Source organism: Pteropus alecto, unplaced genomic scaffold, assembly GCF_000325575.1.
Source record: "Pteropus alecto unplaced genomic scaffold, ASM32557v1 scaffold45, whole genome shotgun sequence".
Lineage (NCBI taxonomy): Eukaryota > Metazoa > Chordata > Mammalia > Chiroptera > Pteropodidae > Pteropus > Pteropus alecto.
In genome coordinates, this window is record NW_006442491.1 from 15867262 (window position 1) to 15891890 (window position 24629).

The window sequence follows — 24629 nt, forward strand, 5'->3', positions numbered from 1 at the left end:
GCTATGTTGCTAGGTTGGAAACTCAGTCTTGCAAAGATGTCAGTTCTTCCCCAATTGATCTATAAATTCCATTCAATCTCAGTCAAAATCCCAACAGATTGTGTGTGTGTGTGTGTGTGTGTGAATTGGCAGGGTCATGAAATTTAAATGGAAGTGCAGAGGACCAAAAATAGCCAAGACAATAGTTAAGAACAAAGCTTGAAGACTTATACTATCAGTCCCCAAGACTTGTTACAGAGCTCCAGTACTTGAACCAGAGTGCAATTCACCTAGCACCCAGGTCTTGGTTTCTAAATACTATTCTCCAATAAAAGAAACCAATGTTCTTTGGAAGAAGTGGTTAATTCCATAACTGGGGCATGGAAAATACAAGATGAGCCTGGAACATCTTTCAGTGCCAATAAGCAAGGAAATACATGGACAAGGATGAAGGCATGTAGAAAGGACACAGGAGTCAACCTGATGGAGCTCCTAAAGGCCAAACCTAAATCAATTTGAGCAACAAAATAAATAATGATCATATTGAATTCTAACCCATAGACTGAAACAAATAACCATGAGTTTATACTGATATAAGTAAATGAGGGAGAAGGGACATCTTTTCCTTACAGAAGAATTCCAGTTAATGTAACAGGGAATTAGGAAACTACAAAACCACCACCGGGAAAACAGTACAGTAATTGTTGCAAGCAGGATGGGTGCTAAAATCAGTCGGCAAAAGTTTGAGATCAGTTACAAAGGGGAAAATAGTAACTACAATGGAGAGACCCAGTAGACACTGCCATAACCATGATCTTGGTTAATATGTCAAAATCTCGAAAGACGAGGAAAAACTAAGAAACTGTCACAGATTGGAGGAGACTAAGGAGACATAACTGGATGCAAGATGGAATCTTAGATTAAATCATAGAATAGGAAAAGGACATTAGTGGGAAAAAAAAACCCAGGAAATTCAAATAAAGTCTGTTAATATATCAATATCAATATATGTTAATTGTTTTGATCATTGTACTATGGTTGTGTAAGATATAAACATTGGAAAAGCTGGGAGAAAGGTATATGTGAACTCTTTTTTGCAACTCTTCTGTAAGCTTAAAATTATTTCAAAATACAAGTTAAAAAAAAACTACCATGGTATTGATACAGGCCCATCAGTTTCCCAGGGCTCCTGTAAGCAAATGCCACAAACTGGGTGGCTTAAAACAAAAGAAATTTAATCTCAGTTCTGGAGGCTAGAAGTTCACAGTCAAGGTGTCAGCAGGGCTATGCTCCCTCAGAAGGCTCTAGGAGAGGATCCTTACTTGCCTCTCTTCCTGTCCTGGTGGTTACTGGCAATGTTTGGTATTTCTTTGGCTTGTAGTTGCATCACTTCAGTCTCTGTCTCTATCTTCACCTGGTTTTCATCCCCGTGTCTGTTATTTCCTCTCCTCTTCTAAGGATATCAGTCATATTGGATTGAGTCCACCCTAATCCCAATATGATCTCTCTTTAACTAATAGTATGCAGACTATTTCCAAACCAGGTTACATTCTGAGGTTTCAGTTGGATATGAATTTTTGAGGGGATACTCTTCAACCCAGTACGCAAGTATAGGCAAATAGATCCACAAAACAGAATAAAAATTGTAGAAAGACTCACATATTGGGTCTGACTTATGACAGATGTGCCACTGCAATGCAGTGGGAAAAGAAAGGTCTTTTTAATAAATGAGCCAAATGAAAATCTGCATGTGGATAAAAAGAATTGTAACCTCTACTTCAAATCATATATATAAGACTAATTTCAGAGAGTCATATACTTAAATTTAATAGATAAAATAACAAATTGTTTTCACAGTACACAGAAGAGAGTATCTTTAAGACCTGGGGGTAGGCAAAGATTTCTTTACCTGACCACAAAAAGAACTGACATTATTGGGAAGAGTTGATAAATTGGACTTAAATTAAAAGCTTCTGTTCATCAGAATGAAAAGGCAAGCCATAGAGTAGAATATAATTGCAGTACAAAAGACCCATCAAAAGACTTGCATCTAAAATATATAAGGAACTCCTACAAATCAATAAGAAAAAGGTAGACAACTCATTTTTTCAAATGGGCAAAAGACTCAAACAAGCATTTCATACAAGAAAGTATCTAAATGGGCAATAAGCATATGAAAGGGTTCTAAACACCATTTGGAAGTGCAAATTAAAACCAAAATGAGATACCACTGAACACCCACCAGACTGGCTAAAAAATTTTAAACTAACCATTCCAAGCAGTGGCAAAGATGTGGAAAAACTAGAACTCATTACCCAAAGGATTAGAAATCAGTACAAGCACTTTGGACCAGCAGCTCTACTCCTGCTGGTATATACGCAACAGAAATGAGTCTGTATGTCCACTAAAAGACATGTGGAAGAGTTTATGTAGCAGCTTTACTGATAATAAATAACTGGAAGTAGTCTCTAAATATTTGTCAATAGTAGAATGTAAAATTAAGTTGTTTTATATTCATACCGCCGAAAACTATGTCAGTCAAAAAGACAGTTACTGCAATAACATGGATAAATTTCACAAATAATTGTTGACTGAAAGAAGGCAACACAAAAGAATACCAAATGATCCATTTATGTAAAGTTCAAAAACAAGCATAGTTAATCTCCAATGATAGAAATCGGGATAGTGGGTACCTGTTAGGGGTGGATATTGATTAGAAGTCATTTAAGGAGTACTAGAAGTGTTCTATGTGTTGATCTAGATGATAGTTGCACTGTTTGTGTGTGTTTGTGTGTCTTTAAATATTTAGCTTTATTAAGGTTTTTGTACATTAGAAGTATGTTATACTTAAATTTTTAAATTAAGAAAAATGTGATATGTTAACTTATTGAAACAAGTAGACTATCAATGTAAAATGAACCGAGTCTTCATTAAAATATTTGTTATACCAAGATTTTGTTTTAATGAGATTTCACTTGAACTTACATTAGAATAACATTTTATGGTTCACCGGTTACTTTCTCATAACACGGTAACAGATTTGTCATTTGGGTGTATTCCAGGATAAAGATTCTGGACTTTAAATCATAAATGATTTTTTCCAAGTTGATATATTGGAAATCTCAATATTGCATTGTTCATTTCTCTTTTAGGCTAAGACATCAAGCGCACAAAGAATTTTATGCCTACAAACAGGTAAGAAATTTACTTCAGATTGACTTTGATCATGTTTTTTGCCAAAATGAGAACTCAGATTTCCATTCATATTTTAAACTAGGACTCAATTTATTGGCATTCATTTTAGCATTTTGCTTGTAAAATTTCAGTTTGCAGTACAAAATAGATCAACTTCACTTTAAGTACTCTTCTTAAGTATTATTTTGAGTTATAGGAAGTTGAGATGATATAATAATATAATTTAACAGAAAACTTGAGCTAACATTTTGCTAAAGAGGAATTCTGTAGCTTATAATCCTTAAAGTTACTGTTAACCTAATAGAATTCAGAGATTTCATTAAATGAATTTTTTACCTCCTTTTCATTAGAAGACATACCAGTTTTTCAGAGGTGACCAGCTTTGTTATAGTTATCTCACCTCCTCCCCTTTGTACTTTAAATGTTAGCTTATGTCACACCACTAGAAGTCCAGATATATGGATCATCACTGTTTACCACTACCCCTTTATCCTATCCCTTTACTGATTTGATCTTTAAAGTATAAAGTCAGCTTTTATCGAAGGCCAACTAAAATTTATTTTTTTCTTCTATGTATTATCCATTAACATTTTACCACTGACACCAAACAGTGTACATAGGTGTTTCTTAATTTTCTTTTGGCTCTAAGCATGAAATTATTTTTGTTGTTGTTAGCTTTTTATTGTTTTTATGTATGTATGTATGTATGTATGTGTGTGTGTATTTTTGTAAGCTTCAGTTTATTTGGGTCTTTAACCTTGCTGACACGATGTTCCAGAACTAGCTCACCATTTTAGGATTACATATCTTTTTGTCCATCTTTTGTCCATGTCTCTCTGAAATCTGAGCTCATTGGCAAGTTCCTTAGATGTTCACACTGATATTGTAGGTAATCCCACACTCTTCTGTGGGATCCATACACACAGTGAAACGTTTTAGTTTTCTAAATGAAATTTTTTGTCTCAATTCTATCATAATCTTGACAACCTATAAGATATTTGTATGTAAGCTAACTAGAAAGTGAATTGGCCTTGGTGGCCATTTAAAGGGGAAATTGATGAAACTAATAGTCTTTATCAAAACACATGATAAAAATTGTCTTTAAAAATTACTGAATTGGAAATAGCATACATCCCTCCATAGCTAGATGGTAGTTTCTGATTGTGATTTCTGAAACTATGATGTGCCCTTAAAACTATTTTTGGTTCGGGAATATAAGATACTAAATTTAGAGATTTTTCCCCCAATTTCACTTGAAATGTAACTCTAACAAGCTAAGTTTAATCTCAGAAATTTTCTATTTAAATAATAATCTGCCCTCTTATCACTTGGCATACCTTTTGCCTGATATACAATCCCTACAAAGTCAGGTTAGGAACCAGCACCTGGATGAATTTTAAACCTATTTTTATAACTGGGTAGAACTAAAGTTTTCTGAAGATAGTGATGTATAAGAATAAGTGAAACTTCTAAAAGATTGATCTTTTTAATCTTTTATAAATTATGAATCAGCCAGTCCCATCAGCCAGTGCTGTGGTTTACTGAATCATAAGGCAATCAACCTTATTTATTTTCTCTCCATGTTAGCTCTTAGTCCAGATAGGCATGTGTTAATGTCTCTTCCCAAAATTTAATCTATTGTCAAAGAGATTTTAAAATTGTTTCCAGGAGAATATTGCATCATTGCTAAAGTTTAAAGAATGTTGCTAAAATGTGCTGTCTCAAACTGTAAAAGAGATTCTCTCCAATATTGAATTTGAGTGAAAATGAGCTATATATACCAAAGAAAAATAATCATGAGTACAATGAGGAATTTTTTAAATTACAGATTTAAATGGGCATAAGAATATGCTTTTTTTGTCTTATAGGTTATATTAAAAGAAAAAGTAAAAGAACTGAATTTACATGAGGTAAGTTGCCTTATAAGTATTTCAGTCTTGATCTATTTTCTAATAGAATTATGCTGTCATATGCTTAAACATCATTATTTTCAGAAGTTGAAAAAATAGGTTTATAGAATATTTAAGGTTGAGGTCACATAAAAATCAATACGTAAAGGCTTTAAGAGAGTAACATAACTCATATTTTTAATAGGGAAGATGCCAATGTAATGATGCTGCTTGCTGTCCATGCTATATGAGTAGGAGATAGATATAAGTTTTTCTACTCAACATGAATTTGGAGTAATTTCACTCTTGAAAATGTTCCCAGTAGTCCCTTCTTACCAATGTCACAAAAAAGTGATTATTTCTGGGGTTGGGAGTTTGGGGAGGCAAGGTAGAGGGATGAAGTAGGGAAGAACATATAGGGAGAGATGTAAATCCTTGGGATTGTCTAGTGTTGAGGTTGCATTGTTTGTTCATAGGTGTTCACTGTTATTTTTCTTTGTAACTTAAAACATACAAAAGTGTGTGTGTGTCCTGCTGTACACCTTAAGACACATAGTCTGTAAAAATTCTTTCTCATTTTATTCTTTGTGTTGCCTCTGACAATGTTCAGAATTTTTAATCTTAGAGCCCTTTTTCTTCCTCCTTTTGTGAGTTTTTGAATTAGTATTTAAAGCAAGGACTTGGAAAGCCGTATATTGTAGTATCGGTGTTTTATATAGTCTAATTATAGTGAAGCTACATTGCCAGTCTCTTTAAAAGAGAGTTTGTGAAATTACTTGAATAATAAAATTGATTTATATTATTCTTGAACACTTTGAAATCATCTACTGCTCCTTTGCTCTTTCTGCATATTTTTTATCAGAGTTGATATATTATCACATGGTTGAGCTAACCTTAGATTAAACTCAAGCATTGATTACTATTTGATTTTAAAATTTTCCCATTATTAAATTAGCCTAAATTAACATGAAGTAATAGAGAGTAATCCCTTTTCTATTTGGAGTCTCTTTGATGACCATAAATGAAAAGATTAAATTCTGACATACATTAGCAATATTGAATAACCAGGTTTGTCAAGAAACGAAGTCTTCCTTATTGGTTTGACCCAACAGTTTAGAGTCTTTATCCTGAATACATGCATCATGTTACGTAACTGTATGTCAGTATCCCAGCTGTACCCACCAATTCCAGTTTCAATGAGTGTGGCCAAGCTACTTATCTTTTTCCCCTTGTTATTTGAAGGTATAAACTAGGAAAACCTAACCTTGCTCTCTAGGTTGTTTCTAGAGGCCTCCATGTATTTTTCACAATTCATTTGGTCCTTTCAGGTTGCATTTCTTGGTGTCAAAACTATTTTTTTGTCAAGCTTTTAGATTTGTGTGCATTCCAGTAGCATATAGTCATATATAACTTAGTCCTATATAAGCACATGGAATTTAATATGGATACTGTTATTAGTGAATAATTATAATAGTGAAAAATCAGAGACAAGCTAAATTTTCTATCAATAGGGTAATGAATAAATAAAACATGATATGCTGGAAGATTAAGAAAGGATGGGAAGGAAGGTAACCTGATACAGCGATTCATAACAATGAGGTGCTATACAGCAGGCAAATTAAGGAATAAGCTCTATAAATATATCAGTCAACCTGGGAAAATCCCTAATGGGATCTTGAAAAAAGCAAGTTGCAAAATGATACCAATGTTTACATCACATACGTAAACTAAAAGAAACCACATTGCTCATGGGTTTATATGCATACTACAAAGTGTTTTACTGGGTTTGAGAAGGACATGTAATGATCACACAAAGAGAAAAGAAGAGGAAAGAGATTAGGGGAAGTTTGTCAAAAGGAATGTTAGTTTTATATGCAGTGTTTTTAAAGAAGGAAAATTAGTTAACGTTAAAAGTATTGAATATATAAAACATGTCAGACACTACTAAACCAGGAGACACAAACAAACATAAAATACTAATTTCTGCTCTCAAGAAGTTAGCAGTCTCATAGAGGCAACTGTTCTGTTATCTGGAGTATACACTTGAGAGGCTCTTAAGGGGTCCAGTATTGCGTGATCACATAGCTCCTTCTTGGCTTTTGCTCCCCTAAGGGAGCCTTCCTGGGACCTTGCAGACTCAGATGCCCAGACAGCAACGCCACCCCCACCCTACTCCCAGCATCCTAGACTATTTATATCATTTTTTGTTTAAATTTTTTTTTTACCAGTCTAGGAGTCAAGCAACACATGATAAATGAAGCTAAGGAGTGATGTATACATATTCAAAACATGAAAATATATTGTCCTTCTATAAAGAAAAATACCCTCTCTTAAAACCCATAGTTTAAGATAAAACCCCTGTTTCATCTTTTCTTCCTCTATCTTTTTATAGAGACAGAGAGAAGCAGATCTCTAAAATAAACATGTTTCTAGTTCTAGCCATGCAAATGGGATAATAAGTTGAATAGAGTCTTGGAGTCAAGGGAAACAGAAAGGTGCCATGGAAGCTGTGGCACACTGAGGCACACAAGTCCTGCGTAAAGAAGTTGCCAGCACTCAGCTCTAGCTAACTGTTGCCAGATCTGGGTTTTTTTTTCAAGAGAAGCCTGAGAGGCATTCTCAGGAAAAGAGGCATTAGTCTATGATCTACTTGCCATTTGCATTTAGTCTTTGATTTCTTCACCCAGTGTCCCCAGCTCTGGTTATGATGAGTGGTGCTTTCCCCATTAAATTTCTTTTGCACCGTTGTCAAAAATCAAATGACCATATTTTCGTGAGTCTGTTTTTGGATTCTCTATTCTGCTCCATTGATTTACATGCCTATCTCTTCAGTCTTGATCACTGTAGCTTTATAGTAAGTCTTAAAATCAAGTAGTATGATTTCTCCAACTTTATTCTTTTCCAGTACTATTTTAGCTAGTCTAGTTTCTTTGCTCTTCCATGTAAATGTTTGTCTATATGTACAAAAAAAAATCCTGCTGAGATTTTGATTAGTATTGCATTAAATCTATAAATCAGAGGAAAATTAGTATCTTTACTATGTCGAGTCTTCTAATTTATAAACACATTATGTGTTTCCATTTATTTATTTATTTGAAGCTCTGTTGTTAGGTGCATACACATTTAGGATTTTTATGTCTTCTTGGTGAATTGACTGTCAAGATCTCATGTCTTTTTCATCTTTCATAATTTTCTTTGCTTTGAAATTTTTGATACTAATGTAGCCACTCTAGCTTCTTTGATTAACATTTGCATCGCATGTTTTTTCCATCTTTTTATTATTTTCAGTCTACCTATATAATTTTATTTGAAGTGAGTTTTCTTGTCATGTTTTTTAATCCACTCTGCCTATCTGTCTTTTAATCAGTGTGTTTCGATAATTTAAATTCAATGCAATTATTGATATGTTTGGAATTAGATCTACCATTTTATCATTTGTCTTCTGCTTTCTCTTCTCTTTTTTTATTCCTTCATTTCCTTTTTCCTGCCTTCTTTTGGTTATTTGAACATTTTTAGTGTTCCATTTTATCTGTTGTGATTTTGACTTTTATACTTCTGTATAATTTTTTAGTGGTTGCTTAAGAATTACAAAATAAATACTTGGATCCAATTTTTAGCACTTCACTTGGAATATAGAAACCTTACATCCATATAGACCATTTTACATTTTCTCTTTATGCAACAGCTATCACATCACATCTACACACATTGAAAATTCCACCAGACGGTGTTATATTTTTTACTTTTAACCACTAGATATATTTTAAAGAATTTAGGAGAGAAAGAATAGTCTGTTATATTTATCCAGATATTTACCATTTCTGTTGCTCTTCATTCCCAGTGTCCCTAGTTCCCTTCCTATGTCATATTCTATCTGATGACTTTCCATTAGCAATTCTTTTAGAGCAGATCTGCTGACTATGACTTCTATTCATTAGCCTTCATCTGAGAAGGTCTTTAGTTCACCTTCATTCCTGAAGGTTCTTTTTATTGGATATAGAACTCTGGGTTGATGGTTCTTTTCTTTCAGCACTTTTTAAATGTGCCACTTCCTTCTGGCCTCCATGGTTTTCTGATGAGAAATTCACAGTCATTCACATCATTGATCTCTTATCATTAATGCGTCATTTTTCGAGATTTTTTTTTTCTTAAGTTTTCAGCAATTTGCTTATAATGTCTGGGCATGATGTCTGGGATTTCTTTGCATTTATCCTGTTTGAGGTTTACTCAACTTCACATATAGAAAGTTTTTCTTTCACCAAACTTGGGAAGTTTTCAGCCATTATTTCTTCAGTTTTTTTTTCCTGCATTGTATTCTTTCTATCCTGCCACCCCACCAGAGAAGGCCTCATCCACCTGCTGTTGCCATATACACCAATAGAACATGCATAGCCTTACAGAATTCTGAGCCCACATCCACAGTACGGTGGTACAGCCATCCACATAGCTTCCAAATCTGAACAAGTTTGGGTCCATACCTTCTTTCATCAGAGTGGTATTGCATGTATATGTATAGAAAGGAAAGAAGAATCTCCTCCCCTCTGCATCTCAGCAGCAGCTGGGATCCTCACTGCACAAGGACCAGGAAGAGTTATGCTTAAGTCAGTTTTCCTGGGTCAGGCAGATAGTGGGTGAGAAGTCATGTGGCAGGCACACTGTGTCCTTTCTTTCCACAGGAAGAAACTTGCCACAGGAAGTTAAGACTTGTATGCTGAAAACTATAAAACATCATCAAATGATATTAAAGAAGACCTAAATAAACAGAAAGACATCCTGTATTCATTGTTTGGAAGACTTACTATTGTTAAGATGGCAAATATTCCCCAAAATATTTACAGAATCAACACAATCTCTATCAAAATCACAGCTTCCTTTTTTTTTTTTGGTAGAAATTGACAAGCAGATCCCAAAATTCACATGGAAGTGCAAGGGACCCCAGAATAGCCAAAAACAATCTTGGAAAAGAACAGAGTTGGAGACCACACTTCCCAATTTCATAACTTACCACAAAGCTACAGTATTTTTGACAGCCTTAATACAGTATAGTAAGACTGGCAGAAAGATAGACATACAGATCAATGGAATAGAATTGAGAGTTCAGAAATAAACCCAGACATTTACGGTCAGTGATTTTCAACAAGGGTAGCCAGACAATTCCCTGGGAAAAGAGTAATCTGTTCAACAAATAGTGCTGGAATAAATAGATAACCACATTCAAAAGAATGAAGTTGAAGCCTTGTTTCACACCATATACAAAAATTGATCAAAGACTTAAATGTAACAACTAAAATTACAAAACTCTTAGAAGTGAACATAGACATAAATCTTTGTGGATTTGGATTAGACAATGGTTCCTTAGCCACAACACCTAACAAACAAGCAACCGAAGAAAAAACAGATAAATTGTACTTCATCAAAATTAACAACTTTTGTGCTTCAAAGGATATTATCAAGACACCCCACAGGGAGAAAATATTTGCAAATCTTATATCTGATAAGAGTGAAGTATCCAGAATATGTAAAGAACCCTTACAACTCAATAATAAAAGCCTACAGAATAAAAATATCTGCAAATATTATCCCAGTCTTTTCACCCTAAAAGGGCCTTTTGCAGAACAAAAGTTTTTTAATTTGATGAAGTCCTGTTTATCAGTTTTTTTCTTTGGTTGCTTATGCTTTAGGGATCATATCATGCTTTTGGTCCCTATGGATGTCCATTTGCTCCAGCACCATTTGTTGAAAAGCTGTGCTTTCACCATTGAAATTCTTTTCACTTTTGTCAAAATCAGTTGACTGTCTGATAAGAGATTTGTGTCTAGAAATATAAAGAACTCTTGCAACTTAATAATAAAAAGAAAAATAACCCAACTAAAATACAGGTGAAGGATTTGAATAGACGTTTCTCCAAAGAAAATATACAAATGGCCAATACACACAACATCTTTAGTCATTAAGGAAATTCAAATCAAACCACAATGAGATACCAACTTCACACCATCTAGGATGACTATATCAAAAAGACAGACAATAATAATTACCCAAAGATAAGGAGAAATTGAAACTTTCATACATTGCTGATGGTAATGTGAAATGGTGCAGCCACTTTGGAAGACAGTTTAGTAGTTCCTCAAAAAAGTTCAAGACTTACCATATGACACAGCAATTCTGCTCCTAGGTATATACCCCAAAGAACTGAAAACTTTTAAACAGACACTTGTACACCAAACACCAATGTCTAAAGCAGCGTTATTCACAGTAACCAAAGGGTAGAAACAGCCCAAGTGGCTATCAGCAGATGAATGGATAAACAAATTTGGTATAGCCATTAAATTGGAATACTGTTTAGCTATAAAAATGAAGTATCTGATTCATGCTGCAACATGGATGAACATTGAATGCATCATACTAAGTAGAAGACAGACACAAAGACCACAGATTATATGATACCATTTCATGATTCTGTTCCAATCTGGAAATGACCAGAATAGACAAATCCATTAAGACAGAAAGTTGATAATCCATCAAGACAGTAAGTTGATGGTGCTTGCCAGGGACTGGGGAGAAGGAAGAATAGAGAATGACTGCTTATGGGAATGGGCTTTTGGGAACAGCTGATGAAAATGTTCTGGAATTAGATAGTAGCAATGGTTGCACAACTCTGTGAATATACTAAATACTGCTGAATTATGTACTTTAAAGGAGTGAATATTTTAGTATGTGAATTATATCTCCATTTTTAAAAAGGGATGAGAACTCAGACTGGAGAAACAATCTACTGCTAATATACTAGAAAGTAAAGCTCATTTGCAAAATATGCTCTGTAAAGTTGTAAAATTAGTTTGACCCTTCAGGGAACTTGTCAGAAGTGAGATCTGAGGCTTTTCTCTTCATGATTGCTCTTGGCTTTTGGTTACCTTTAGCACTTAACATGTTAGAATTTATCTTTTCTTTTTTTCAGGTTACTATAGTTTTAGAATTTGTTCGAGAAGAACATAATAGCACATTATAACCACTAGCAGTGGTTATAATTTTGAAAAGTCTACAAATCTAATTTTGTAGACTAGAAAAATAAGCAAATAATAATGAGTGTCTTGTCCAACTTCTTGCCCTCTGGTGGGATCAGCACTGAATCTCCAACGGGCAGAGCCAGCCGTCCTGACCGTGCTTCAGAAGGCTGTGCTGGGAGGGAAGCTGGTGTTTAAGGCCAGAGGGCCTGTTCATGCAGTCTGGGAAGTAGGAACATCGTTTCCCCGCTACAGACAGGAAGCTGAGACCCAAAAAGATCACTCTAAGGCTGGAACTGCTAGTTTCTCAACTTTACCCACAGCTTGTCCTCAACCTTCCTCTAGAAAACATTTAAAATGGACCTGAAAATAGAGCCCCCCTTATGAAATTTAAATATGAATAAAAATAACTGGTATTGGTAGATAGACTCGCCTTACTGCCACCTCAGCTCTGTCCCTTCAACCTGAGCTGATGACAGTCCTGCGAGGGGAGCGGGGCAGGTAGTGTCCTCACTTTACAAATGAAGGGACAAAGTTTGAGAAGCATCACTATCGCAGACGTCACACCGCTAGTGGGTGTCCAAGTCCAGGCCAGCTGTCTGTCCTGCCTTCCTCCCTGCTCTCCTGCTGTCTCAACAGTAATGCCAAGTCTGATGAGACAGTTAGCCATTCTCCTCTTCCTGTGAAGATCCTGTCTGCTATGTACATAAGGCCCTGAAAGCTCCCTAGAGAAGAATGTTGGAAGACCAGCATTCACAGCACTGGCCATGGGGCACCAAGAGCCACATGTCCTGTTACATAACCTAAGAAGATGGGGTTACATGTTATAGGTTATAAAACAAGTGACAAGGAGGCCATGTCGGTAGTCGGCAAGAAATGGTGATTGTTGAACTAGGATCCCTGGAGATGGATGAGGAAGCAAACGGAGAAATTCAAGCTTTTGGGCAGCAGCAGCACATCAGTGTAACAGACCTGGGTCCCCAGCCAGGCGTGGCACTCGCCAACTGCATGGCCTCAGGAAACGTGGTGATTGCTCTGAGCTTCTTTTTCCTCATTTGTAAAGTTGGTAAATATGACCATACTTGGTGTCCCTGGGGCACTGTTAAGTGCCCAAGAAGTAGTGGTTGGAATCCGGCATCTGGGTGTAGAGGAGAAGGCCTCATTCCAAGCAGTGGAGCCTAGCCACCTGTCAGAGAGCAATCCTGCCCCCATTTGTACATTTTCACAAGTTTAAATTCAGTGACTCTTGAATAACTTCATATGAGAAAGACAGATACTGACAGGACAGTGCCAAAGTGAAGGGCCCCAGGAACTATAAAACGCATGTTACCAGGGAAAAGAGAGTCTCGGGGCCTGTCGCAGGGCATAAGCAGTCCCCTCGGGCTATGCTGCTGAGCAGGCAGAGAACTGCAGACAGTCAGCCCCTCAGCACACCACAGGCCAAGTACGTTACGTCCAGCCTATCTAGTGAGAATAAACGTAAGTCAGACTCTTCTGACACACTGAAGTAAAGGAAGCTGCCTTTTGCTTTGTTTTCTCCCTTCTGCCTTCCATCTTTGAAGACGTGACGGGAAGAGCAGGAGACTCTTATTCAGAAGACCTTGCCCATTCGAGCCTTTCTTTCACTTAAGGAACTGTGGGACTTTGTAAGTTCCTTCTAAATGGCTGGGCCTCAGGAGCCTGCACTTCACCTTGTGGCCTGAGAAAGCACTGAGCACTTTGCCTCACCTGTGAATTTATCTTTCAGCTGTGTGCAGTGTGTCTAGAAGACTTCAAGCCTAGAGATGAGTTGGGGATTTGTCCATGTAAACATGCCTTCCACAGAAAGTGAGTACTGGTGTGGAATTATTTAAGGGGACCCGAGTTTGAGGCACATCGGCCAACTTACTTAGGGCTAGGGACAGTGCCAGACAAGCTTTTGGCTTCATGACTGGTCTGTAATCCAGAAAGCACCCTACGGGTGGGGTGTGTGTGTGTGTGTGTGTCTGTGACATTAGGAGGGATCGGGGTGATGGAACATGACCACCATGGCAGGACTTTGGGCAGAAAGCCAGATGAGCCCACACCTCCTTGGAGCCCAGGCTATAAGCAGCTGTTTAACTGGAACTTTCCAATGAGAGCTTCCATTCCTAAAACCATATTTTAATCAAAATTATAGTTATTTTAAATCAAGATAAGTCTGAATATAAAGGCTGGTATGGGGCTGTCTCTCCTTTCCTGCAGACATACTCATATTCCCCTTTCCCTTACAATTTTATGTTTTGCATTTCTGTTAGAAAATTCTATTTCTCCTACTTCCCACCATCCTCCTCAGTGTACTTCCTTCTGTAAGAAGCAGTGGATGACTGAGGGCATAGCATGCTGACTGTGGCTTCTTACTGTCACTGTTTAGAAGGTTGGAGACTCTGGTTCCTCCAGAGGGTAAACAGTGTTGTCCGAGTGGAGCGCCTTGTTCACACTGCCCAGCTCTGGGCGACAGATGTGCTCAACACGAGGCGTGTGGGCAGAGGGTACCATGAACGTGGAACTGATGTCTTCCCTCCTGTGGTGTCTCATTCTGCAGGTGCCTTATTAAGTGGCTGGAGGTTCGGAAAGTATGTCCACTGTGCAACATGCCAGTTCTGCAGCTGGCCCAGTTGCACAGTAAGCAGGACCGTGGACCCCCCCAGGGGCCCCTGCCTGGGGCAGAGAACATTGTATAGCTCACTACAAGGATCAGACTGTTGCGGGATCCCACGTCCGCATGGAGGCAGGAGAAACACGAGTGGTCTCTGTTGGCTGCTCTACCTGGGGCACCAGCTGCCACTTCCTTTGCCTCATGAAGAACTCTTGGGCCAGCTAAGCCGAGAACCCAGACTTCTGGGTCTTGTGACAACCAAAGCACGCTGACACTACTCCATGTCAAGAGAAGAGGTGTGAATGAGCCTGCGGGTTTGGTTCAAGAAACTTCATGAGAGTCTCTTGCTGACTCCATTACACGCTGTCTCCCAAGCAAGGTGAATCTTTCTCAAGCAGAAGGGAAGATAAACACAAGTGTTAGAGAAGGGAACTGAGGGCAGGTCTTTAAAGCCACACACCCCCACCCCCACCCTGTGGACAGAGGAGCTTCTGTGCAGACTGTGCATGCCTTAGCAGCAGCGAACCCTCCCGGCAGCCCCTGAGCCAAGTAAAACCAGCAGTTACCTCAGCCGAAGCACGACCAGTTGCCAGTGGTTGGTGAGGCAGTGCCAACAAAGCTTTTCGCATTATGTTCCTGTGATAAGGCCATCTTGGGGCCCAAGGGTTTTGGTTACAACAAAGCAGCAGTGCCCCTTGCCACCGCTTCTCCCTGTTTCACACCACTTCCTTATCAAATCATCTAAGCTAAAAAACATTAGATGCGCTTGGAAAGGCCTGGTCAGAAGCCATTTCCTCTTGTTCTCCCCACCTCCACGCCCCACCTCGCCAGTGAGGCACAGCCAAGCGCCATCAGGAGCCCTAGCAGGGGGTGGGATCTGAGCCCATGCTGTCCCTATGTAACTCAGGCCTTGGGGTGCTGCCCACATCCTCGCATACGCAGTATGGTTGCAGCATAGCTGCTGGCCTTGTCCCCCTGCCTCAGAAGGGAGCTACTGAGAGTCCATCAGACAGCTGAGGATCGCCAGTCCTGGCCCACTTGACAAAGGAGGATGCCGACCCCCTTCCCTCTTCCCTCCTTCCTTCCCTCTATCCTCTCTCTTGCCCTATCAGTTTCTACTTCAGAGAAAAATGCCTATCATTCACTTTTTAACAACTTAAAGCATCCTAAATAAAATCCCTATGTAATTTTTTAGCCAGGGCTCCACTTGAAAATGTAGTTTCAGGAAGCTCCTGCAGGGCTGTTCACTCATTGGCACGTGCCTCAGTATTTGGACTTGCGAGAACTAATTGAAAGTGTCCCTATAGGAGAGAAATGCATGCTACTCTTTGGCTCTTTCTGTCCCGCTTTTCTAGAAATGGCTCAGAGTCCATTAGGATTCGTGAATATTGTATAAATTAGCTATGTGAAGCAGCTTGGGTCAGAAAGTTCTTTTCCACAGCCCTGTGCTCCACATCCATTCATTCTAGGGATGGGCTCCTCATCGACAGCTTTGCCTCTGCTCCATCACACAGGTGCAAGTGGGGCAGTTTCTCATTGGAAATACAGTCTGCGTGATATGGAGAGAGGATGCGGGAAGCCCTGTCACTCTTCGTGGCAAGAAATTTTTTCTGGAATCAGCCTCTACTGTCTTAAAATGGGAGAGGGAATCTGTCCTTGGCTCAGGTGGGTGGGGTCAGATGATGAAAATTCTCATTAGCTTGGAAGAGTGCTGGGCAGAATCCAGTTTGGAAAATTACAAATCCAGTTGGTCAGAATTGGCTGTTTCTTATGTGTGACCTATTCGTGGTATGCCAACTGGACTGCTTCGTAAAACAGGGCGAGGAAAGTGTGAAATATTTTTATATGAAAGCTTTAGCCTGTTTGGCACCCATGAAAAGACCTATTTGTACACTCCTACTTTCACCCTGTTTCTGTGTTCTCTAAAGTAGCACAATAGAATTGAGTGCTGCAAAGCACCCAGTTTCCAGTGAAATGTTTTCAGCAACCAATGTCAGAAATAGGCTTGCTTCTGGACTAGCCTCATTAATGGCCAACACCATTTTCCATGGAATGGCCTTGGGACAAATGTCACCTTATCATTATGGGGTTCAAATAGGAAATAATTTTTCCCCAAAAAGGAGAAATGCTTGTGTTCTTACTGCAGATTGCTTTGACTCAGTTTTTATAGGATCATAGCCTTTCAGTTACAGCCTTGTATTTACAGGAAGACAAATTAATTCATTTCACTGTGTCACAGCTAAAGGCAAGTTGAGGTGGTTGGTGCAGAATGGACCATAGGTGCAAAGCCCAAATAGTTAAGTCATTCGAGGAAAGTTTGAGAGTGCTGTGTACTCTCCACTGGGCACCATACTGGGTCTGTTTTATGCCATGAAGTGCCACTAATGTGACCTCAACCCTTGTGAATGTGGAGGGCTTTTTAAAATGCAGCTCTTCCGCCAGGGTGGGGCTGAATACTGGAGTGCTGAGTGCTCGCTCTGCTTGTAGTCATCTCCCCTTTCTTGGCTCGTTGTCCTACTGCAACATGGCCACTGTCACTTGGCAGTAGTTCCTTGCAACTCTTAGCAACACAACCTGAATGCATTTGCCCCACCTCCACCCCCATCTGGCTCCTCCTTCAAGACTTCCCTGTGCTGCACTGCTGTAACTGCAAATGCCTGGCGGTTAATTTATGTCTTCCTTTATTCTGATTAAAATTACAGTTTTGTGTGACAGACAAGGTTAAATTCCCATCTGGACTTTTTTTTTTTAACAAATGAGTCAAGGATCCTGTAATACTCTTGACTCAGATTCACACCTCGAAGTGAGGCCACCCTGTCCACCTCTATCTTCAAGCATTGTTAATGACCTTTTGTTAATCTGTAGACATGTGGGGACTCTGATCTGCTCTTGGGTCACTGGCTAGTAATATGACTTTTTTTTTTTTTTTTTACTTAATGCATCTTAAGCAGCTCCAAGATTGGGTGTTACTTGTGTGCCATGTGTTAGTGGAACAGAACTCGGCCCCAACTGGATTCCACTGGTGGCTGAATCATTATCTAGTTGTTGCCAGGGGCACAACTGAATTCAGCTGGCTTTAAAAATGGAAAAACAGCCTGACTCGATTCTTGGTTGTCATCTACCACTTTTCTTTGCCATGGTGTGATTTGGTTAGGCCTGTCCCAGGAAGGGAGGACAAGATGGAAATGGCCAGATGGGAGCAGGTGACCCATGAGGAAGTCTAGGCTGAGAGATACAGGGAACCTCCCACCATGGCCAGATAGCCTTCTTCACAAGTCTTGACAAATGAAGAGCCTTTCCCCAAAGCCAAGGCCCTTGGATCCACCAGTGACTTCAAGCCCTGTCCCTTTCCACAGCCCCACTCCAAAGCCTGTCATCTCCATTGCCCAATCCATACTCTGCTAAGCTACTGTTAATGACTGTAATTTACTTTTCTGAGAGACTTTCTGGGAATTATGAACTGCACGCTAGGAGGCATCCCCAGATCTCCGGACAAAAAGTACTTGGAGTGATTTGAATAACCTTTGCCACTCACCAGCCATGTGCCTTTCTGCCAGTTAACCTTTTGGAGCCTGTTTCTTTATCTACCACCCAGGGTTTATAAGGCTGCCCTTACTAGTTCTTGCAAGGATTAGCTGGTGACAAGTCTAGGGGTCATGGAAGCTGCAGATACAAGGTAACCGTCATGGTCACATGGGGCTCCTCTGCTGTCCAAGTCTGCTGGCTCCCTCTTCCCCTGATCTTCCCTGGTCACCTCCATCCGCCTTTGCCCATAGTAGTTACTCCATTTGTTGCTCAGTGCTGAATGTGCCTTTAATTTTGAATAGGTAATCCTTTCACATGCTTCACAAATCAGTTAAGTCTTTCTTGCATCCCTGACCTCCAGCAAGCCCAGCTTCTCACCCCTTGAGCACCCACTTTTGTTCCTTGTGTATCTTTTCAGGTCATTTATGCATATATACAAGCAAATACACACACATATATACACATATATATAGTGTGTGTGTGTGTTTGTGTATACATATATATATATAATTTTTTACTGTGATACAAATATATTCAAGGAGCATTCCTATTCATGTGAGACAAGCCATACCAGAAGTCAGAATATCTGTAAAAGGTGAGCCCAGAATTGGGGGATGGTTTTGCAATCACATTCCTTTGAATAGGGCATTTTTTTATTGATTCCGGCACACTGGAATTCTAGTTTTCAAGACAAATCAGAAACTGCCATTCATCCCTGACCCTTACCACAGATGTCCAGATAATATGGGAGCACAACCAGTTTCCAGACAGACTCTTTCTGATCTGTGACAGGACATTCAAGAGCAAGCTCTAGCCAATATCAGCAGTGCAGGCCTCTGATCCAGGTCCAGAAGCCCTTGCAATGACCTAGACAAGTTGCTTCCCCACCCCCATCTCGGCCAATGCCTAATAAAGCCTGTCCAGCAGTAACGTCGGGCAACAACTGTCTGGCTTTCTTAGGCAGGCAGAAGCAACTGCCAAGGCATCTATCTTGTGGAGCAGATATCACTAACCAAGTAGGTGGTGCAGTCTCAGGATTAACCACATATGTCGACGGATCTGGCTCCCTTTCCCTCCCCACTCTTTATGCACAAGCAAAAAAGCTTCCACAGAATTTCCTCCTAGCCCAGTGCTTTCCATTTGACAGAAATTACCCCACCAATAACCTTTTTTTTAAAAAAAAGTTTACTTTTGCCCCTGCAGATGGAAGTTAAAGCTGCTTCCTTCAGGTAGCCCTGGGAAGCGCATGGACTCATGCCTCTTGGTCCTCACCCACTTCCCCATTGTCCTGCCACCCAGAACAGCAGTCCAAGGCTTCCCCAGGATTCAAAGTGCAACTTGGGGCTGTGACCTGAAACTTGAAGTTGTGAAACTCCACTCTGTCACTTGATGACTCTGGCCCTGGGTTTGAGTCATTCCTGTTAGGCTATGAATTTGAGTAAAAGAGATGAACATGTCTAAATTTAGGTGAAATTTGCAGTTAACTGGAAAATGGTGGGTCGTGATTCTTACTAGACAGGGTTAAGGTGCTTCCATTTGAGTGAGAATATCAGGAGAAAAATAAAGGGGTTTGTTCAGTAAATATCATTTTCCCAGTTGTAGAGCCCAAATTGTCCCAAGATGCAAATAGTTTTCCTCCACTGTTAGACCAAGCATCAGCACTCTTTGCTTACCAATCCAGTGCTCACTTGGGGCTACAGGGTTAGGCAGAACACCCTGCCTGCTCCAGGAACATGTACCTAGAAAGTGGGCCTCACCAGGGTCAAGGGACTTGTCTCTACTTGGATGTATCTCCTCAGCTCCATGCCAGTACCAGCCTGGCAGATCTGCATGTTGGGCCAGCTGCCCACATCCCTCTGTCTGCCCCTTCCCTCCCAGGCTCCACTAGAGTAGGCAGGTGGGGCCAGTGTTAAGGATGCCCTCCTGGTGACGCCCAGTCTTCCAAGATAGTGTTTCTGGTAACTGTTGTCTCTGGTTCTGACAAGTCATTGCCAGGAAGGAGGGTAGTTTAGTCCTGTAGTTTAGCCCATTGGAGTTCACTCACTAGATATTATATAACTCCCTCAAAAAAAGGTTTATGAAATGCTGAGTGTCAGGTTTCATGGACGAGTTTGTACACTAAGAATTCTGCAGAATATTTTTAAACATTCGCAGTTTTGTAAGCTATATTTTTGTATATTGCTATTTTAAAATTTTAATGCATTTTGCTAATCTTTAAAAAATAAAACATGCATGTAATTGACTTAAAATGTAAATAAAGAGCAAATTTTGAAAAATACTTCATGTTAAGCATGTACCCACTTGTGGTCACCCGCACCCCATTTAAGCCCATGTAGCAAGAGTTGGAAAGGCAAGGTGAATGGTTCTGATCAAATAGAGCTGGTCACCAGCAATATGTGATTGTGAGGAAGAAGCCTCTGGCCTGTCTCTTCCGGGGGTGTGGGGTACAGGTCAGCACTCCCTTCTGGGGGTGTGGGGTGCAGGTCAGCAATGATGAGTAAAGTACTAGGTCACAGAGAGAGAAAAGGCAGAGGCCAAGGACCAACCTATCATTCTGGCCTCGGCTCTGCAGATGTGCCCGACACACAGGAGTAGTTTCCCAAATATGGATACTAGTGCTCAGGGGGGGTTCAAGTGGTAGAACTAGCCCACACCCCACCCCTCTGACCTAGAAATAACTATTCTGTTACGAGAAAAAAAAAAGTCTCTTGGTCCAGTCACCCTGCAGCAGCTGCCATTTCTCCTCACCACCCCTTGCTAGGACCTCTGCAGGTCAGTTTATGCCCCATAGCTTTCAGGGCAACTGCCATCTTCAAGACCATCCATGATCCTGCAGATAAATCAGGGCCACTTCTTAATGTAAATGCCTAGAGAGCTCCTCTCCTCAGTCTCCTGAGCAACATACTTCCTCCAGCCCCATCTCCGACCTCTCTTGGGATCTTTGCAGCCTTTTCCTTCTCCACCTCGTTATTCTCACTCTACCTTGGTAGTTACTAAATTCCCACTCACATGCACATTTTCAGGTCTGTTATTTCCAACCCAAATATCCAGCTGCCTGTTAGATATCGATCACAGTCCGAAGCCAAGCCTCCCCAACAAGCCTTGGCGGCCTCACAGAACCTCCCCACCTCATATCCAATCACCATCTCCCAGGGATCAGCCCTCTAACCACCTACCTCTCCCATCTTGGTTCAGGCCACCTTCCTTTCTCACATGGGCTATGACCACAGATACCACCCCACCACCACCACCACCACTGCCTCTAGTGGGGGGGTGTGGGGTGGGACCTTTTGGGATACCATATGGAGGGCAGAATGTTAGGGACAATTGCTGAAATAAAATGCAGTGGTATAGACCAGGGTGGTGGTGGCAATGGTGACTGGAAATTGAGTTTACGTGCATCTCATGAGCTGGCACAAAGAGGAGGATGCTGAAGGAGGTTCAGGGGAAAGGATGCTGACACTTCTGTGCAGGGATGGCTTGGAGATAGACAAGTGGAGAGAGGGGAAGGCATTCATTCTTGGGACTAGAGCTCAGAGGCAAGCCCTGGGCCACACACACTACCTCAGAAATGTCAAGGTGATTACCAATGACAGAAAGGGAAATCAGGACTGTGCCTGGGGGCTGGCAATACTGAATTGTTTTCAGGGAATAAGCTGGCAGATAGAAGGGCCCTGGAAGGCAGAAGAGCAGGTGGTACGTTTTGTTAGAACTAAGACTGACGTAAAATGTTGGTTAGATTTAGTAACAAGGTTCATAGAGTGGTAGTATAAGCTAAGCTCAGGTCACCAGACAATGGGAAGTGATGGGTCCATGGAGGCAGATGACTGCAAGGCAGGAGAGGGAGCTCTAGCTATGTGACTGGTTTGCTCCTCTGTTCAATTGTGGGGATCATGAGAGTTGCAAGAAGACTCAAATAAAGCACTAGCACAGCCTGGTCAGTGTAGGTGGGACAAAAGCCTAGGCAGGACAAAGGCCTAGGAGGCAGGGTCTGGGTTTTCACGAGAAGTAGGTGGCTCCAAGATTCCTCCCTTCTCTTAACTTCCTGGAGAACAAGGGGGGGTCTCTCTGCCCAAAGCAGAAGGTGGCCTCAGGCATGAGGGGCTCGAGAAGCACAACTATGGTACTAGTGAGTGGGTTGTGGCACTGTCTTTGGTGACCGTGGAGGGAAGGTGGGGCCACCAGGCGCACTAGGGAACAGCCAAGGTCAAAGGACCAGATTCCGCTTGACTCAGGCCTGCACCCAGGGGCACTGCAAGGAGTGGCAGCAGAGACCCTGATCCCTGCCGCGTCCCTCCAGCTCTGATGCCTGCACCGGGGGCCAAAAGCACCAACAAACCGTGTGCCAGAGACTGTACACAAAAGCGGCCACCCTCGGGAAATGGACATGCCATACCCTGCAGGTGGCAGCCCTCAGCTCACACGGCCACCAGCACGGGCCTCTGCTGCCCCCACGCGGCCAACACAGGGGGCTCCGAGGAAGCCCAGCCAACTAGGGACGGCGCCGGCCGTAGCCCCTCCTTCCTGACCCCTCCTCCGTCAGCGACCCAGCCCCGCCCCCCTGCGCCCTTCCGTCCCTAGGAACCTTCCCTCCCAGGAACCTCGCCTGAAACCAATGAGTGCAAGGAGGCTGCAGAGCCTTGGAGTTTCCTTCTAGTTCAAGATGCTCCACACAAACCCTTCGTTACCTTCAACAGTGATGCAGGCACCAAATAATACACAAAATAAGACACAAACGTTGCTCTCTATCTCCAAGGGGAAGGTTTTAAAAATTATTCTGCACAGCAGAAGAAAAAGGTTCAAGTCAGTCTCTACCAAGACTCCATCTGGAAACCTGTCTCTCCCGTCAAGCTGCCTTTTGAGCCAGACTGCCAGGGAAATCAAGCCTGTGCCTGGGGACAGGCAAACACCAAGACCAAGGGTGGCAGAAAGGCAGGGAGAACTCCTCCCTGCTCCCCATGAATTAATCAATGGACACCTCAATTCCCAGTTTTCTACTAGCATGAAAATATAATCAGATTCTCCCTAGTTCCCTGGAGAAATACTGATTCTAGTAACCCCTTTTGTCTGGTTTTAATCTTCCAGATTATGCTTTTTGTACTTCCTTACTTTCATCAGGTCAGTAATTCCCTCACTACACAAGGAAATTCTGCCCAGGGAAGAAGTGCTGTCTTTCCAAACAGGATTTATGGTGTTAAGTAACCTGGAACTGCCCTTCTAAAAGTTGCTTAATTGTCAACAAAGTTACAAGTATAGAATTAACCTGCCCACGTAGTTTGCAAAACCTTGAAATAAAACATGTTTTTCAATACATTCACACAAAGGCTAAATGCACACCAGAGTTAATGCACTGGAGATGATCTCCAAGACCATGTTGACAAAACTGTGATTAGGTTATAACACGTAGTATCTTCTCTTACATTCAGCAAGTTCAACAAGACACAAAACCAGTCAGCTGAACACTGAAGAGCTCTGCCCTGAAGTGGCTGTGAGTGAAGCACCGCACATTTACAAAGCTACACTGAAGAGCAACTTAAACAGCAAATCCTCACTGCCATGAACATGGTCCGCTTTTCATATATTTTTTTTTTTCCTTACTGGTTACTAGAATTTTTAAGGATTTATCTTGATGTCTTAGAAAAATACACTTGTCCTTTCTTGCTTTGATTCGGGTAGCACACAATCATAAAATTAAGTCTCTTAAAAAAAACAAAAGTTCACGGATCCCATTGTGGAAGTTTCTGGGAACCCCCTCCCCAGGTAACATCAGGGGATCTTCAACAGTTCAAGGAGTGCTCCAACGGCTCCAAAATAACCCTGGAAAAAAAAAATACATGAAAAGTAAGAGCAACTTTCCTTAGAACTATTTAAATTACCATAAATATAATTACTAGGATTAAAGCCAATACTATCCTTAATTCCTGACACCCATTTCCTGAGCACCCATTTTGCTGAACCCAGTATTTTCGATCCATGTTTGGGAATCCGCAATTGGGAAACTGAAGCTGGGAATTTGAAATACTGTTTCTGGTCTGTAGTTGGTTGAACGTGTGATTGTGAAACCCACAGATACAAAGGGCCAACTGTATTTATTGAAAAAAATCCACATATACATAGACCTACTCAGTTCGAACCCATGTTGTTCAAAGTCAATTGTATTTCAAGACTCAGCCCAAAATAATCAAAGTTCCATATGTACAGAAATCAACACTAGCATCAAAGGCCTGAATGAAAATGGAAAACAGAGACAGACTTGCAAGGTTAACCAGAGAGAAAAATTAAGTCAGTAGGTAACAAGAATGACTAAAAATATGAAAACAAAATTTCATAAAGGGTCCATATTATAACTGTGATGTGAAGAGATAAGTAAAAAAAAGTCAACCTAAAAAAAATCTCCATGTTCTACCTAGGAAAAGGTTG

The 24629-nt window shown here is 40.7% G+C and overlaps 2 protein-coding genes across 2 annotated transcripts in view; one reads left to right on the forward strand and one right to left on the reverse strand.

Moving 5' to 3' along the window:
• RNF24 (ring finger protein 24) overlaps positions 1-18532 on the forward strand; it is a 58121-nt gene extending 39589 nt beyond the window's left edge. Inside the window, exons 3-6 of the mRNA XM_015596983.2 lie at positions 3132-3174; positions 5043-5084; positions 13815-13894; positions 14631-18532. Coding sequence (XP_015452469.1) covers positions 3132-3174; positions 5043-5084; positions 13815-13894; positions 14631-14769 — 304 coding nt within the window. The 3' untranslated portion in view covers positions 14770-18532. The remainder of the gene's footprint in view (positions 1-3131; positions 3175-5042; positions 5085-13814; positions 13895-14630) is intronic.
• Positions 18533-23535: 5003 nt separating this feature from the next.
• PANK2 (pantothenate kinase 2) overlaps positions 23536-24629 on the reverse strand; it is a 22018-nt gene continuing 20924 nt past the window's right edge. Inside the window, exon 7 of the mRNA XM_025039700.1 lies at positions 23536-24026. Coding sequence (XP_024895468.1) covers positions 23976-24026 — 51 coding nt within the window. The 3' untranslated portion in view covers positions 23536-23975. The remainder of the gene's footprint in view (positions 24027-24629) is intronic.